Source organism: Coffea arabica, chromosome 2c (genome assembly GCF_036785885.1).
Source record: "Coffea arabica cultivar ET-39 chromosome 2c, Coffea Arabica ET-39 HiFi, whole genome shotgun sequence".
Classification (NCBI taxonomy): Eukaryota; Viridiplantae; Streptophyta; class Magnoliopsida; order Gentianales; family Rubiaceae; genus Coffea; species Coffea arabica.
In genome coordinates, this window is record NC_092312.1 from 65674640 (window position 1) to 65691726 (window position 17087).

At 33.8% G+C, this 17087-nt stretch overlaps 1 protein-coding gene and 1 long non-coding RNA gene across 2 annotated transcripts; one reads left to right on the top strand and one right to left on the bottom strand.

Moving 5' to 3' along the window:
- Positions 1–8825: 8825 nt before the first annotated feature.
- LOC113727475 (polyubiquitin) lies at positions 8826–11213 on the bottom strand. The gene is made up of 2 exons (XM_027251672.2): positions 11058–11213; positions 8826–10425 (listed from the first exon to the last, which is right to left on the bottom strand). Exon 2 carries the CDS (start codon positions 10423–10425, stop codon positions 9052–9054), a length of 1374 nt encoding a protein of 457 aa, XP_027107473.2. The 5' UTR covers positions 11058–11213; the 3' UTR covers positions 8826–9051.
- A 3183-nt stretch (positions 11214–14396) lies between these two features.
- LOC140035380 (uncharacterized) lies at positions 14397–17018 on the top strand. The gene is made up of 2 exons (XR_011839539.1): positions 14397–14535; positions 16673–17018. It is a non-coding gene; the product is annotated as an uncharacterized lncRNA (long non-coding RNA).
- Positions 17019–17087: the final 69 nt, after the last annotated feature.

Below are 17087 nucleotides of genomic sequence, written 5' to 3' on the forward strand. Positions count from 1 at the left end.
ATATGGAGAAGCATATCGTAAAATTTTAACTTAAATGAAAAGTAAACTACTCATTAGGAACCTTCAAAAATACTGATTCGATTAGATGATGATTCGTTTGAGTTGAATAGAACATCTAATGGTGAAATTGTTGTTTGTAGAATATAGTTGACAGGAAGGAAAATATAAACCATCCTTGTTCGTAATTGGAATTTGTACCTGCTCACCTTAAATTGTAGATTTAACTATCGTCGGACCATTTTACTCATTGCAGTGCTTGCACCATTTTATATGTGCTAGCATTTCTGGCTGCAGCTACCAACTTCTATTTTTGCATAAGCACAATAAAAACTTGATTCGTACAATAAATCATTCACTCAACGCATAACCCATTAACATGTTTGAACTGATTCTACCTTCCCAATTTCCAGCAAAAACTAAAATATCTGTCCCCTGGAAATCATTTCACTCTAGCAAGTGAAGGACCTCAGGAGTATCAACAGCAACTTATGATTTCAACCACTCAAAGCATGGGATGAGGACTCAATTCTCATGGTCACCTCAGCATAGTAGTATTCTGAATCATGTTATCTTCAGTTTAAATATGTTGCTTGTGTGAGAAACATGTCTTCGAACCTTGTTGATTCAAAGTTTTTTCTTTCTATCGTTTGTAGATTGCATAGGATGAGGACTTATTATTGTCTGTTCAACTCGAAAAGTAAGTGTGGAGCTGCTACAGTTGCTGATGATGTTTTATGATCAGAGTAAAAAAGTAGCAAGTATTAACATGAATGCAGGTTTTTTTAGAATTGACTGCAGAAAGGGCTCCGGTACCTGATACTGCAAGGGTTATATGTGAGAGACATATCATCTCTGTTGTCCTAGTCACTCGTGTGACTATGGCCCATCATAATCGCTCTTTCAGTTTCTATTATTTGCTTCCTGTTGTAAAGATCTGCAATGGTGAGCAAACAAACCCATTCCTTTATGTTTTAATCTAATTGTGGAAATATGATGAAAGTACAAATAACAATTGATCAATAGCTGGTCTTCATACAAAGTATAATCTAACTTCAATTAAAAAAAAAAAAAAAAAAAGCAAACATCCAATCACATTAGGCAATTGAAGGCAGTGAAATAGTATAGGATGATTTGTATCTCTGGGCTATGTAAAAAGAAAGAGAAAAATCTGCCACAGTGTCTGCAAAGCAAGTGGTCAAAGTTTATAAACTTCGGCAAAATTCACCACAAACTTGTCTAACTGCTCATAAATGAATATCCAAGAGGTAAAAAGTGACAATAACGGAAAATTAATTTAGAAAGCAAAAGAAAAATAAAAAGTGTTCTGTTTCTTTTGTACATTTTTTCCCAACACTAAAATAAAACTTTGGCCGGTACACATTTTGTTGGGCATATGATAATTGTTTATATTTATTTTCTAAATAAATAAAGGTCCATTTACACTCAGACTTTAATGGTTTTTTCTTTTGTTGTAATACTATGAAGTAAATTATCTTTTATGCCTTTTTGGTGCACTCCATCGCAAAAATATATATTTTTGGGTATTTTTCCCCTTAAATAAATAACATTTTATTGACTCCAAAAGTGACTATGCTTTATCCTTAATTTCAATTTAATACTACACGCAAATTCTAAAAAAACCTGCATTCATGTTTTACTCTGATCATAAAAGCATAAAATAAATTTTGACTTATGTGCCTTTTCCTTGCATCGCATAAATATAAAAGTTTCGCTATTTCTTTAACGCTATGTTTATAGTCACCTTAATGTAGAATGTCTCGTGTGATTAAAAGATATGATTTCTCGGTGGTTTTTCTTTCTATAAATGCCAAACGGCAGGAAAATCTAAAAAATAAAATAAAATAAAAATTGATGCTTTTTCCTTCGGTTCTAGTGCAATGAAACAGTCTATGCTTCATGTGTTATCCTTAATTTTAGTTTAATACCATACATAAATTATAGGATGAATTTTATTTTATGCTCCTTTTTCTCCTACCACAAAAATATAAAAATTTTAGCTATTTTTTTAATGCTAAATTGATAGTCACAATTATTAGCCTTTTTCTTGAATTCAATTATATAATACTCAGTGAAAAACTATGGTTCCATGGCACAATCGTTCCACGGTTCAATCATATTCCTTAGAATAGTTGGATTCCTTGGATGGTCTTTACGGTCGCTTTCAAAGTACACTTTCTGGCCTTTTGTCCTCAAAAATCTGCCATATGATATAGTCCATAGGACTTCCTGTTACGTTCTTGTCCTATATCTCATGAAGTCCTATATATATCAATTGGCTTCATCCTCTATCGCAACAAGCATTGATGGGGGACGCCGTTAACGATAATGATCTCGCCGGAAACCCGGCCACGCAGGTTAGTTGGTCGCTCATTTACATATTCTATCGATCCTTCATTTTGTACTTACAGGGCTTCGAATGCTTTTCAATCTTTTGCTTGTCTTGGCTTCTGCACCGTTATATATTTATGTCAAGTACCAGTACAACTAGATAGGTTTAGTCAGTTAGTCGTATATTATGAGAGAGAGAGTTTTATATACATAATGATGGGGCATGAATCTTGGCTACTTAAGAGACTTTGTGCGTTTGAGATTCAGCACACATTTTGCTCAGAGTGTTTGTATATTATATGCTAGTTTCTTTGAATTCGTGTTTGGATGACCTCCTTTTGGCAAGCAAACATATGATATTTTGCGATCTGATAGTTGGAACTTCAGGTGCAATGCATGAGTCTGTTTTTCAAGTACAGCAATTGGTATATATGTCGTGCACCCAAACTTATAGTTTTTGAGGAGGTTGTGAACCCAAATTGATATTTGGGGACGGTGCGAATCCAAAAATAAATTCGGGGGCTGCAGGGCCATACCAAAAATAAATTGATGTCCTTCGGGAATGTGCCAAACTGACGGAGGAACTATGTCTTCCTTGACTCACGTAACCTTGCGGCAAAGTCAAGAGGTTAGCTTTGTTACCGTTAAGTCGTTTGAAACTTGTCTCCCACCCAATTGTTAACGAAGTTGTATAGCTTTGGAATCAGACATTATTCAGTGAAAAGGCCCTTCTTTTCTATATATAAGAACTGGTTCCATCCTGCTATCACAACAAGTATTGATGGGCAGCGCTGTTGTGATCCAACTTGATCCTGTTAACGATAATACCCAATGAAAAAATTAGGGGTGAAAAACTAAAGTAGGAGTTCTCACAATGATACACTCATATTTCTTTTTAAATAGACAGCCTTCCATTTACATTTAGAGCCATTAAGCTCTCTATTTGGCCACTGGCCATTTGGTCCGGGGTGATGCCGGTGGTCAGGGGTTCAACCCCTGCCTCCCTCAAATTTATCACATTATGTGGCTGGTTTTATTTGACCATCTCCCCTTATCCCTTCCTCCTAAATTATACTAGATTAGATTATAGAATATCTACCGTTACTGACAAAAAAAAAAAAAAAACTCTCTATTTAATTTTACATGCACAAACCGGCTCACAAATCGATAGTAAAAATAAGTAAATTAGCCTACAATAAGCAATTCCATTTTCCTTCGTAGCATCCAATTGGGTTGCCTTTTCTCTCGTGATAATTCAGATGGCACAATCGTTCCAGGGTCCACCGTCAAAGCCTTCCAACCCAATCAAATTCCTTCCTTAGAATTGGAGAACCAAATTGTAATGATCTCGCCGGAAACCCGGCCACGCAGGTCAGTTGGTCACTCATTTACATATTCTAACGATCCTTTTTGTACTTACAGAGCTTCGAATGCTTTTCAGTCTTTTGCTTGTCTTGGCTTCTGCACCATTATATATTGATGTCAAGTACTAGTACAACTAGATAGATTTGGTCAGTCAGTCGTATATCATGAGATAGTTTTACATACATAATAATGATGGGGCATGAATCTTGGCTATTTAAGAGACTTTGTGCATTTGAGATTCAGCACACTTTTTGCTCGGAGTGTGATTTGTATATTCTGTAGTTTCTTTGAATTCGTGTTTGGATGACCTCCTTTGGCAAGCAAACATGATATTTTGCAATCTGATAATTGGAACTTCATGGGGAAGTGCATGTCTGTTTTTCAAGTACAAAGTCAAGAGGTTAGCTCTGTTCATATTAGCTCTGTTCTGTACAAAGTCTCGAGGCAATTGGTGCGCTGAGGTTGAACGCACTTTTGCCTGGGGAGACGGCAATGGTGTTTTGTTAACAATGGCAATACTTGTTGGTTTGCCTATGTTAATCTGGTTAAGCTTGAATATTATCAACCTTCGTTATTGGTTTAATTTTGATTAATTTTCTAGAACTCGTTAAGAACATTTTGACCTGTGTTTGAGTTGAGAGTTTCGTTTTCATAAGATTCGGACTTGTGTTTGTGTCAAGAACACTATAATGTGTATCATATGTGCACACATGCTTCTCATTAGGCTTCAAGTTTTGTTTTTGGTGTTTTCAAAAATAACAATAATAATAATTTTCAATGTGAATGAATTCAATTGAGACAACCTGGTTTGCCAGGGCTTCAAGGACGTTATTCAAAGTTAGTATCTGACAAGGAAAGTCAAATGGCATATTTTGTTTTGAGATTTTGAGTTATATGCTAGCAATCATGTCTTTGCTTTTGGAAATGTACTTCTAGGTTTGACTCTGGAGGACACATTAAGAATTCTTAAAGTGTAAATTTTAAGATTCCTAAGGTGTAAATGAGGATCAGGTTGGGTCGTCACACCATCCACTCCGTAGTCCATAGTACTAAACATTAGATTCTATTTTTGAATTCTAGCAAAATAACTAAAATTAAGAACAAAATCCTTTTTCCCTTTTTCTAGCACAAAACCTTGATGCAATTAAGAACTGTCAAAAATAACAAAAATTAAGAACTATCTTCACTATCTTACAGGGATGAAGTGATTGAGGATCAACTGAACTCGACACCTCCCTGTCACAAACTCTTAAACTATTTGATTCTCTCTTTATCTGGGGTTGTTGCAATGAAGTATCAGGCCAAGTCTGAGGACCCATTTGAAACACATCCTCCGCAAACCTGGAGTTTCGTTGCTGCTATACTTTCCTACCCCCTATTATTTCTGGCTATCAAGCAACTGCAGAATCGCTGCTATAAATATGCGGATATGTTGAATGGTGCTGCTTTCGCTAGCGGAGTCCTCTCCAGTTTCTCATTACTATCCTTGCTCCTCCCGTACCACCCTGGGCTAGTGCTCCTTAAGGCTTCTTGGGCACTATCTGCTGCTATAGCGGCATGGCCGCTGCTTCAGTGCACCTGCTATTGGCTTTTCAGCGGCATCCAAATGCTGCTCAATGGGCTTACATCCCATGCAAGAAGTCTGTTGACAGCATGGAACTTGCGTCAGCAAGCACCACCACGTATGCCCGTCTGAATTTCTCTGCTTCGAATGTTGGCAAAATAAACCAAACCTTGAAGTTTCTATTCATATATTTACTAGTTTTATTGGGATCCGGTTTTTAATAACTCTCTGAGAGTTATTTAGAAGTACGTGTTTTATTTGGTAATTATTCATGTAAGTGGTTTTTTAACCTACAAGATCACGTGCTAGTATAGGATTGCGAATGAAATCTAGAAGTAAAAGATGGATCTTTTGGTTAATTTGTCGGAGTAGCGTAACTGTACTCTACCTTGGTAAAATAATTTAATAAAAACTTTAATATTTATAACTTTTATTAAAATAGAGTTGTTTGAAACTTTAAAAGGGTGACTTTACACATCTAAACAAGCAAATGAACCATCTAATTTCTAAATTCTTATATGAAATGCAAATATAAATGAAATTGCTCAAACACATACAGGATAGGGGCATATTACAGGAAAAAACAACATCCAAATGAGAAAAAAAGAGTCTAAAAATATAAAAAATATGTACAAAAATGGAATGAATAACATACAATACGTGGATATAATGTGCAAAAAATCTAAGATTCTAACATTGAATTAGCCTATTTTTACAAATCTTCACTAGAATTGGTTTAGCAAATAAACAGGGAAGGTGCCACAACTAGCACAAGTGTGATGGCGCTGAGCAGGCATTGTACACCAGAGCATGATATAAAAGGAGTAAACATGGAAAGCACACTCAGCACGTAACCAATAAGCATGATATCTAGATGTCAAATCCTTATGAAAGCATGCAAATACGTAACTACAATCTGACAGGGAAATAATGAAAAATAAACCTATCTGATCTATGTGAGGTCCTAACTGCAATCTAACAAAGGGAGAACGAAAAACATGAACCCAACTATTTTATTTAATTAAATGAAAACAACCAGAAAAAATTAGAGTAAAATGAACAAGCATTTTAAAAATCAAATTGCAACTAAGAAGGTAATATAATAGCAAACTAAGAAATTAAAACAACTTAGAGCATATAAACACATAATAGAACATAATTGGATGTAAAACCAAGAAGGGTACCTCCCTTCAAAGTGTTGGATCAAGGTTTTCCTATTTAGGACTCACAACATGAACAAAAGGAGCAAAGATACCACTATCAGGTCATAGTAATGAAAGACCAAAGCTAATTAAAGTCATTTAGTTGTAATAGTCATACAAAAACACATAAAAATGCATAATTGAGGAATAAAATAGTAATTAAAGAAATCAAACTGCTCTAATTGATAAGTTATCATTCTAGTGGGACCTAATTGTAAAATTAGAGAGTTTTAAAGGTCAAAGTCATATTATTAAAAAGATTAGGGATCAAAATTAAATATAGATAAAGTCCATGGACCAAAATGCATTAAAAAATGGACCTAGACGCAATAGAATCAAAGTTGTGGGCCTATAGTGAGGTTCAAGAAATTCATGGACCAAATTACGAGCGGCTTAGTTTAGAGAGAGAGAGTGTGTTAATTGTGTTGGTGAGCGTCACACGACAGAGAGAGCCCAGAGGGAGTTTTGTTTCCTGTTCATGGAAACTGAGGGATCAGAAAAAGTTAAATGGAGAGTCAGCCAGTGCGGTTGGCGGGGCATTGTGTAATTGACTAATTGTATGCGATTGACGGATAAGGTGTTACCTTTTGAGAATGTTAGGAATAATAAAAAAGAGCAAGGGAGGTTTCTGATAATTTCAACAGCTCTCCTGAGGTTTAAAAAATTATACTTATTTTTCTTAATTTGATAGTTTTAATAATAAAATTTTAAAATAATATTGATTTGATCAAATTTTTAAATAAATATTCAAAAATGCCTTCTGTAATGAATTTTAATTTATTTTTTTATATAATTATAAGATTATCTAGTATAATTATAAGGAAAATGTGCCAAATTTTTCATGTTCATATCTACTATTTGATAACCAACTATAATAATAATTTTATCACTATAATAGGATATTTTAATGGTATTTTATTATGAATTTTAATTTATAAGACAGAAAACAAAATGTTGAAATAATTCATTTAGAGTTTATTAATTTTTTGAGTACTGGGCTAATCATAATTTAGCTGTGATTTTGGACCATTTCTTTTAATTTATTGTCAATTTTAATACCAAAAAAATTTAAAACAGAGATCAGCAAAAACATTGGATTACAAATAAAATTAACTCGTAAAAAAAATCACTAGCTCAACATTTGGTTACAATAGAAATTAGAGGCAATAGTGGTAGTTCTATAGTTTTATTGATGAGAATTTAAAAAAAAAAGGAAAAAATGAAAAAATAATTTTAGAATTTATTCTAAGTATAATCATACCAAATAAGGATATTTTATTAAAATATTTAAAGATAAAATTGTCATTTTAAATTGTTATTTTTATACAGTAGTTGAATTTTTTTTTTTTTTGGCTTTGATTTTCTATTCAACAAATACATAGTTATATTAGTTGCTATTTTAAAGTTATAGCATTTCAAAAATCTAAGAGTTAGTCTGTTATAAGAAATTTGTTTGAAATATAGTACCAATTACCCTGTATAATCTTTGATTTTCTATATAACAAATACATTGTTATATTAGTTGCTGTTTTAGTAATTGTTGTTCAAAAATAGTACTAATCGTAAGGTAGTGTAGATACTAATGGTATATTTTTATTTATAAAAAAAAAACTAATTGCTAGTTTGATATAAGATACTTTATCTAAAGAAATTAATCAAAATAACAAAAACAACTATTGATAATTATATTTAAGGGGTCAGAGTTTTTAGTTGACAGGGAGAATTTTAAAACTTTTTGGGGTGGCTGCCACTGTCCGCCCCTTCCGTGTTTGCCCCTATTTATACAATCACTGGGGTTGTGCTCTACTTCAAAAAAAAAAAAAAAATTACAAATGATGACAAAATAAAATTTGTAGATTACTATTGACTAGGTACGTGTGTGTCTCTGTATATCGATCCGTCTCACTGGCGTTCATAAGACACTCATTAAAATATATTTTACATGTAATATGTTTAAAAATATAAAATTAATTAGAAAAATTAAATAAACATAAAAGAGAGTAGACAAGATTAAATAAGAAGATAATAATTTGTTAATATATGTGTGTGTGTAATATTTTAGATAAATACTAAGTGCGTTAACGATAAGCTAAAACGGGAAAAGTATATGATTGGAAAATTTTAGGACAAAAAAACCTCAATGTGCTTCGTCCCGACATTGACCACAAAGAAAGCCATATTGACATTGTAGTTCCAGACACATCTGTTGAAACATGATAATAATGCTTTTAGCACCCATAAGAACCAAGAAACGGCCCAATTTACCACTGAGCGAGCTACGCATGCTCTCAAGCCCAGCAAAAACTGAAAACAAGAAGAAATCAAGTAAACATAATAACGCAAACTTTAACAAAAGCTTTTAGAAGTCCTCGATTTTATTTCGCAACAGATAACACCACCATAAAATCCCATCACAACAAACAATATAACACCACCATCCAATCCCACAAAACGAAAATTACAAAGGCTTTAAAATGCCAGTTCACCATGACTTGGGCAGCAAAGAGACACAAGCAAAGCAAATTATTAACAGGATTATGTAACTTCCAATAGCAAGACAGCCTTCAACATTCAGAAGCCACCACGAAGACGCAGGACAAGGTGGAGTGTGGACTCTTTCTGGATGTTATAATCAGCCAAAGTCCTTCCATCCTCCAATTGCTTACCAGCAAAGATCAACCTCTGCTGGTCAGGTGGGATACCTTCCTTATCCTGTATTTTAGCTTTCACATTGTCAATGGTATCTGAGCTCTCCACCTCCAAAGTGATGGTCTTTCCAGTCAAAGTCTTTACAAATATCTGCATTCCACCTCTCAACCTAAGCACCAGGTGAAGAGTTGACTCCTTCTGAATGTTGTAATCCGCAAGAGTACGGCCATCTTCAAGCTGCTTACCAGCAAAAATCAACCTCTGCTGATCCGGTGGTATTCCCTCCTTATCCTGTATTTTAGCTTTCACATTGTCAATGGTGTCTGAGCTCTCCACCTCCAAAGTGATGGTCTTTCCTGTCAATGTCTTTACAAATATCTGCATTCCTCCTCTCAACCTCAGTACCAAGTGAAGGGTGGATTCCTTCTGGATGTTATAATCCGCAAGAGTCCGGCCATCCTCGAGCTGCTTACCAGCAAAAATCAACCTCTGCTGATCCGGTGGGATTCCTTCCTTGTCTTGAATTTTGGCCTTCACATTGTCAATTGTATCAGAACTCTCCACCTCCAGGGTGATGGTCTTTCCAGTAAGAGTCTTAACGAAAATTTGCATTCCCCCACGAAGCCTGAGCACCAGATGAAGGGTGGATTCCTTTTGAATGTTGTAGTCAGCCAAGGTACGACCATCCTCGAGTTGTTTTCCGGCAAAGATCAGCCTTTGCTGGTCCGGAGGGATGCCCTCCTTGTCTTGAATCTTGGCCTTGACATTGTCAATGGTGTCAGAGCTTTCAACCTCAAGGGTAATTGTCTTCCCAGTGAGAGTCTTAACAAAAATTTGCATCCCTCCCCTCAAACGCAGAACCAAATGAAGGGTGGATTCCTTCTGAATGTTGTAGTCAGCCAAGGTACGACCGTCCTCGAGTTGTTTTCCGGCAAAGATCAGCCTTTGCTGGTCCGGAGGGATGCCCTCCTTGTCTTGGATCTTGGCCTTGACATTGTCAATAGTATCAGAGCTTTCAACTTCAAGGGTTATGGTCTTCCCAGTGAGAGTCTTAACAAAAATTTGCATCCCTCCCCTCAAACGCAGAACCAAATGAAGGGTGGATTCCTTCTGAATGTTGTAGTCGGCCAGGGTACGACCATCCTCGAGTTGTTTTCCAGCAAAGATCAGCCTTTGCTGGTCCGGAGGGATGCCCTCCTTGTCTTGGATCTTGGCCTTGACATTGTCAATAGTATCAGAGCTTTCAACTTCAAGGGTTATGGTCTTTCCAGTGAGGGTTTTCACGAAGATCTGCATCTGTTGAGAAAGAAAAATCCAAAACACCAAATCAGATCCAATTAATAGAAATTCCTCAACCCAAAATTGAAATTGCTAGCAGAAAATACACCCTAGCAAGAGAAAACTCACTGCCAAGGAAGGACCTGAATAACAGAATAATAGGAGCACCAAATTTCTTAATGTAGGGGTTCAACCCAAGAATTATACAAAAAAACCTAGATCAAAATCGGACCACCATAATTAAAAGCATTAAAAAAGGCAAAAATCTTCTCGTTCAACCAAATTAATCCACATAGGTTCATCGGTTATCAAATGGCTAAGAAGCTACAGTGTCGATTAAGGCATCAACGAACAAAAAACCTAAATTGATAGATCATACACAAGACACGAATAGCAGGAAAAGGGGCAACCAATTTCCAAAATTAGGGTACTATTGCAGAAATTATAGAAAACCTAGCATCAAAATCGGACTAATTGAAAATAATAAAAACGCAACCAATATAATCACTATCAGATCCGTCTATGATCGGGAGATCAAGAAACCAGAACCATATCAGAATCAATTAAAGCAGCAAACAAACAACGAATCTTTATGATTCTGAAAACAAACAGAAAAGGATAAATCGTCAGAGAAAGAAGGAATTGATTACCTTTGTGAGCGGAGAAACAGAATAGCAGAGAAGGCTTCTGATTGAAGAATTTTAGAGAGGACTTGAAGAAGGATCGATAAATGAGCGAGAGAGGAGATGAAGATGAGAGGGTATTATATAATATTCCCTCCCTTTTTTTATAATTGACGTTTAAGGTTTTGCACACCAATTAAGAAAAAAATTTCATTGGATTTGTTTGGATTGTTTCATATTTTCTCAATTTTATTTGCTTACATCATCTTTATAATTTTCAATACACCTTTTTATCTTCCCAATATCTTTTTATCTCACATACATCACATCACAAAAAATGCTACAGTAAAAATATCTCAAATAATCCCAAATAACTTACAATCCAAACAGACCCATTGCTTAAATCTGTACACTACTTTCTTTTTGTATCCTCATTAATTGTCCAATTTACCCATATTTTCTCTCACTAGAGTATTAAATGGTATTATTTTACTAGGTCAAAAGCAATAATTACTAGGAGTAGATAATTAAGAACCTTGTATTGGAAAAGAGAGATAAAAGGATAAAATTATGAAAAAATAATTAATACTGTATGGGGATAATAAAACGACAGATAAAAGCACACTAGAGTAAATTTCTTAAACGTCAGTAATAAAAAAAGGGAGGGAGTACTAGTTTTGAGGAGTCTGGAGCTGGTCAGCATTGACGTCTGTGAAAACTCAAATCGTAACCGACACGCAATTGCACGTCGGTCGATTCACTTTGGATCCGGGGCACCTAAGATTGGCCATTGACGGGTCGGATTACGTCAGTTCGACTCGATTTGGACCGTTAATTGAACGGAGCGACTCATATGCTAATTGCACGGATACTTTGGATTAATATCACTTTGTCCCTCCAAACTTTGGACGATTACCCACTTCAATCCCTAAATTTCAAAATAGGACACTTAAGTCTCTTAACTTATAAATAGTTCCCACTTAAGGAAAATTATTAACAAATTCTGAATGTCGTTGATGGTCGAAATGTCCCATTTTATAAGGATTTAAGGATTTAAGTGTCTCATTTTATAAGTTTAGAGACTTAAGTTGGAGGTATTTATAAGTTCAGAAATTTAAGTACCTCATTTTAAAGTTTAGGGGTTGAAGTGAATAATCGTCTAAAGTTTGGAGGGACAAAGTAGAATTAACTCGGATGACTCAATTTTGTGGTTTCCCAATTTCCCCCTTCATGGTGAGGAAAATTTTCAGGTCTTCCATTACACGATAAAGTGTAACCTGTAACGTCCATAATATGTCGACACCTATCTTTTTTGAATTATTATGATTATACTTCTAATTAAGTTGAATTCTTAAGAAAGATAAATTTTAATACGTGAGGGTGTTGGACATTAATATATATGAAAGAAGACCCGTAGCCAAATTTTTTTTTTTTTTTTTTTTTTTGGTAAACAATACGTACGTGTCAAATTATCTAGGGTAGAGCTATAAACATGCATACTAGTGAGAAAAGCTACACAAACTGCACGTGCATGTGCGAAACTAGTGAGAAAAGCAAAATATATATATGTATACATACACGTGTTTGTGCAAATTAAGTAAACAAATTGGTAAGAGAAAATGTAATGGTTAATGGTAGCTATTAATTTGAAAAAAATGGTGCGTGATGCCCGCACAGTCTGTGATCCCGTACATAACTTCTAAATACTTTTAATAAACATGCTATAATGGGCAAAATACATATTGCTTTAGGGATAAGAACTCAGTCTAGTTGTGTCTTATGTGGTTCTGTCCAGTTATTATACATGTTCAAATTTTTTATGTATAAATATACATTATAATATTGTACAGAATATATATTAAATATTTTATTTATATACGTCATTTTTACTATAATTACAATAATATAATGTATTTATAAATATAAAAATATAGAACATGACCAAACCACACGAACTCCACCCAAACTGACTCCTTTCCCTAGCTTTGGTATGCAAAAAAAAAGTCTTTTATATGAATTTTCAAAATGATTCCACTCGTGGCACGGTATCTTCTACCTACACTTTCCATGATAAGAACAAAGTTGTACTTGTAAAAACAAAACATCCAGCAAGGAACTTTAATTGGAATGAATCATATAATTTCTATTGTATGATCGATAGGTATAAACATAAAAAAAATCTCTATACTAGATCAGTTGCTCCTCAACCTCAACTTCTGTTTGAGCCTTTTTATACTGTAGAAGTTAACGTACTTGAAAATTCTTAAAGCATTAAAAGGGCATATTTGAAAATAAAAATGAATTGTGTCTTGAAAAGTAAATATTTAGCTAGCATTCATTAACCTCAGAAAGGGTGTGGAAAGAGTTAACAGTGCACCATTGACTCCCATAACCTACTTGTGTTACGTTGTGGCGTAAAATAGTACATTTTCTTTTAGGGATAATTTCAGAAACCTTCCCTGAGATTTCTAATAATTTCATTGAGTTCTCTCAAGATTTAAAAAATTATACATATCTCCCTTATTATTTAAAATGATAATTTTATCCTTAAATATTTTAATAAAATTTCCTTATACTTAGAATAGTTTTTAAAATTATTTTTTCCATTTTTACATTTTTTCCTTTTTTTAAAAAAAAAATTTCATCAATAAAACTATAGAACTACCACTATTACCTCTAATTTCTATTGTAACCAAATGTTGAACTAGTGATTTTTTTACTAGTTAATTTTATTTGTAATCCAATATTTTTGCTGATCTCTGTTTTATATTTTTTGGTATTAAAATTGACAATAAATTAAAAAGAAATGGTCCAAAATCACTGCTAAATTATGATTAGCCCATTACTCAAAAAATTGGTAAACTCTAAATGAATTATTTCAACATTTTCTTTTCTATCTTATAAATTTAACTTCATAATAAAATACTATCAAAATATCATATCATAGTGATAAAATTATTATTATAGTTGTTTATCAAATAGTAGATATGAACATGAAAAATTTGGCACATTTTCCTTATAATTATACTAGATAATCTTATAATTGTATAAAAAAATAAATTAAAACTCATTACACAAGGACATTTTTGGATATTTATTTAAAAATTTGATCAAATCAATATTATTTTAAAATTTTATTATTAAAACTATCAAATTAAGAAAAATAAGTGTAATTTTTTAAACCTCAAGGGACCTCAGTGAAATTATCAAAACCTCCCTTGCTCTTTTTTATTATTTCTAACATTCTCGAGGCCAATTGATCAAAATGTTGTTAGATGATAAAAAAGTTAATCAAATACAGTGGCTTGGCTGCTTGCTTTTAAAAAAGGCACGACGGGCAATTTCTTTGGAAAAAAAAAAGTCAGGATGAAAAGACGCGCACACACACACCTGTAAACACTTGAAATAAAAAAAAGTCAGGATGAAGACGTTGGGTTCCTCCAAAGTTTCTAGAGTTTGAGAGCGGCACTGCCATTATCATAGCAAAGCTAAAGCCGTTGCCAAGGTCCCTTCATTTTATCTTTAAGTTCTAGTTCATGAGATGGGTTTCGTAAAATTTCAAATTGTTATTTTTGACGTTGTATGGCTGATTCTGTGGGCTTATTTATGTTATACGTCTCATGAGGAGCATATTTATGTTATACGCTTGGTGAAGTATGTGCTAGTTTTGAATGAGTTTATGAAATAGAGATCGGACTGTAAATAGTCATTTTTGCTACTTTTTCACTCAATTTCTCTAAAAACTGAGGGCGAAAATGGAATCTATGCGAAAGACTTAGTGAAAGGTGACACTTTGGGGTAAATCCATCACCGAAAGGCTCTATGACTGGTGGTGGTTGGTGGCGGCAAAGGCCGGCAGCACTACCGTCGCCACTGCTCATTTCTGCCATGACTAGGTTGAGGAAGAAGAAGAGGGAAAAGGAAAAACAAAAAAAAAAAGGAAAATTAAGTTTTAGTAAAACTACATAGCATTGGCCCACATCTAAACTAAGCCGCTCGTAATTTGGTCCATGAATTTCTTGAACCTCACTATAGGCCCACAACTTTGATTCTATTGCATCTAGGTCCATTTTTTAATGCATTTTGGTCCATGGACTTTATCTATATTTAATTTTGATCCCTAATCTTTTTAATAATATGACTTTGACCTTTAAAACTCTCTAATTTTACAATTAGGTCCCACTAGAATGATAACTTTTCAATTAGAGCAGTTTGATTTCTTTAATTACTATTTTATTCCTCAATTATGCATTTTTATGTGTTTTTGTATGACTATTACAACTAAATGACTTTAATTAGCTTTGGTCTTTCATTACTATGACCTGATAGTGGTATCTTTGCTCCTTTTGTTCATGTTGTGAGTCCTAAATAGGAAAACCTTGATCCAACACTTTAAACGGAGCGCAACGGATCTTCTGTCCTATACCCTGTGCCACTCTCTGTCCCACTTTTTATTATATTGCTATTTCTCCTAAAAAATCTCATTTTTTATGCATTTTGATTTTTTGAGTTTGTTAAATTTTGTGTATAACTTAATTAATAGTTATTGAATCTTAAGGAAACAAAAAAAAAAAAACTAAAACATGATGTTTATGTAGGAGAAATAGCAATATAATAAAAAGTGGGACAAGGAGTGACACAGGGTGTGGGACAGAAGATCCGTTGCGTTAAAGGGAGGTACCCTTCTTGGTTTTACATCCAATTATGTTCTATTATGTGTTTATATGCTCTAAGTTGTTTTAATTTCTTAGTTTGCTATTATATTACCTTCTTAGTTGCAATTTGCTTTTTAAAATGCTTGTTCATTTTACTCTAATTTTTTCAAGTTGTTTTCATTTAATTAAATAAAATAGTTGGGTTCATGTTTTTCGTTCTCCCTTTGTTAGATTGCAATTAGGACCTCACATATATCAGATAGGTTTATTTTTCATTGTTTCCGTGTCAGATTGTAGCCGTGTTCTCTAACGTAATAGATAAGGCTTCTATGTGTTATGTGCTCTTATGTGCTTACGTATTTGCATGCTTTCATAAGGATTGGCATCTAGATATCATGCTTATTGGTTACGTGCTGAGTGTGCTTTCCATGTTTACTCCTTTTATATCATGCTCTGGTGTACAATGCCTGCTCAGCGCCATCACACTTGTGCTAGTTGTGGCACCTTCCATGTTTATTTGCTAAACCAATACTAGTGAAGATTTGTAAAAATAGGTTAATTCAATGCTAGAATCTTAGATTTTTTGCACATTAAATCCACGTATTGTATGTTATTCATTTCATTTTTGTACATATTTTTTTATATTTTTAGACATTTTTTTTCTCATTTGTATGTTGTTTTTTCCTGTAATATGCCCCTATCCTGTATGTGTTTGAGCAATTTCATTTATATTTGCATTTCGTATAAGAATTTAGAAATTAGATAGTTCATTTGCTTGTTTAGATGTGTAAAGTCACCCTTTTAAGTATGAAAATGGGCAATTATTGCAATTGTGAAATGGTTAAGAGGAAGTAACACTCCTAATCTTAAACTCTTCAATGGACTATCTACGCACAAGTGCTTAGTCTGCATGTTTTGCATACTTCCCTCAAACAATGTTGTTTTAAGTTAAATGAATATGTGTAATACTCTCCATTTTGGTTGCAGAGACTATTAGCTTTGCTTCGTCATCCTGACTATTGCATCTCTGCCTATTCATCTGTAAGTTACATACATTTATGTTCACTTTTTTGGGATTTCAAACTGGTCTTGACAGCAAAGTATATTAGTCGTCCCTTGATAAGATGCTCACTTTTATGGAAGAAGAATTTGCTTGATTCAGACTTTGATTAGAATCCATTAGATCGTAAGGTAAGTTATTCATCTTGTTTAGATTTTAGACATCTGTAGCTTTATTGTGATCATTTTAAATGCCTACTGAAGCGTGTAATCAACTTCTGATAGGACTAGGCGCTTGAATATTGGGAATAAAGTTAACAACTTCTCTGCTTGATTTGCTGGCTTTTAGATTGGATTTTACATTTGTTTTGCCACTTCTAATCATTGAATGAACTGAGTCTTT

Excerpts from the sequence above, each read along its gene's own strand:
- LOC113727475 (XM_027251672.2), bottom strand. The coding sequence starts at position 10,425 with ATGCAGATCTTCGTGAAAACCCTCACTGGAAAGACCATAACCCTTGAA.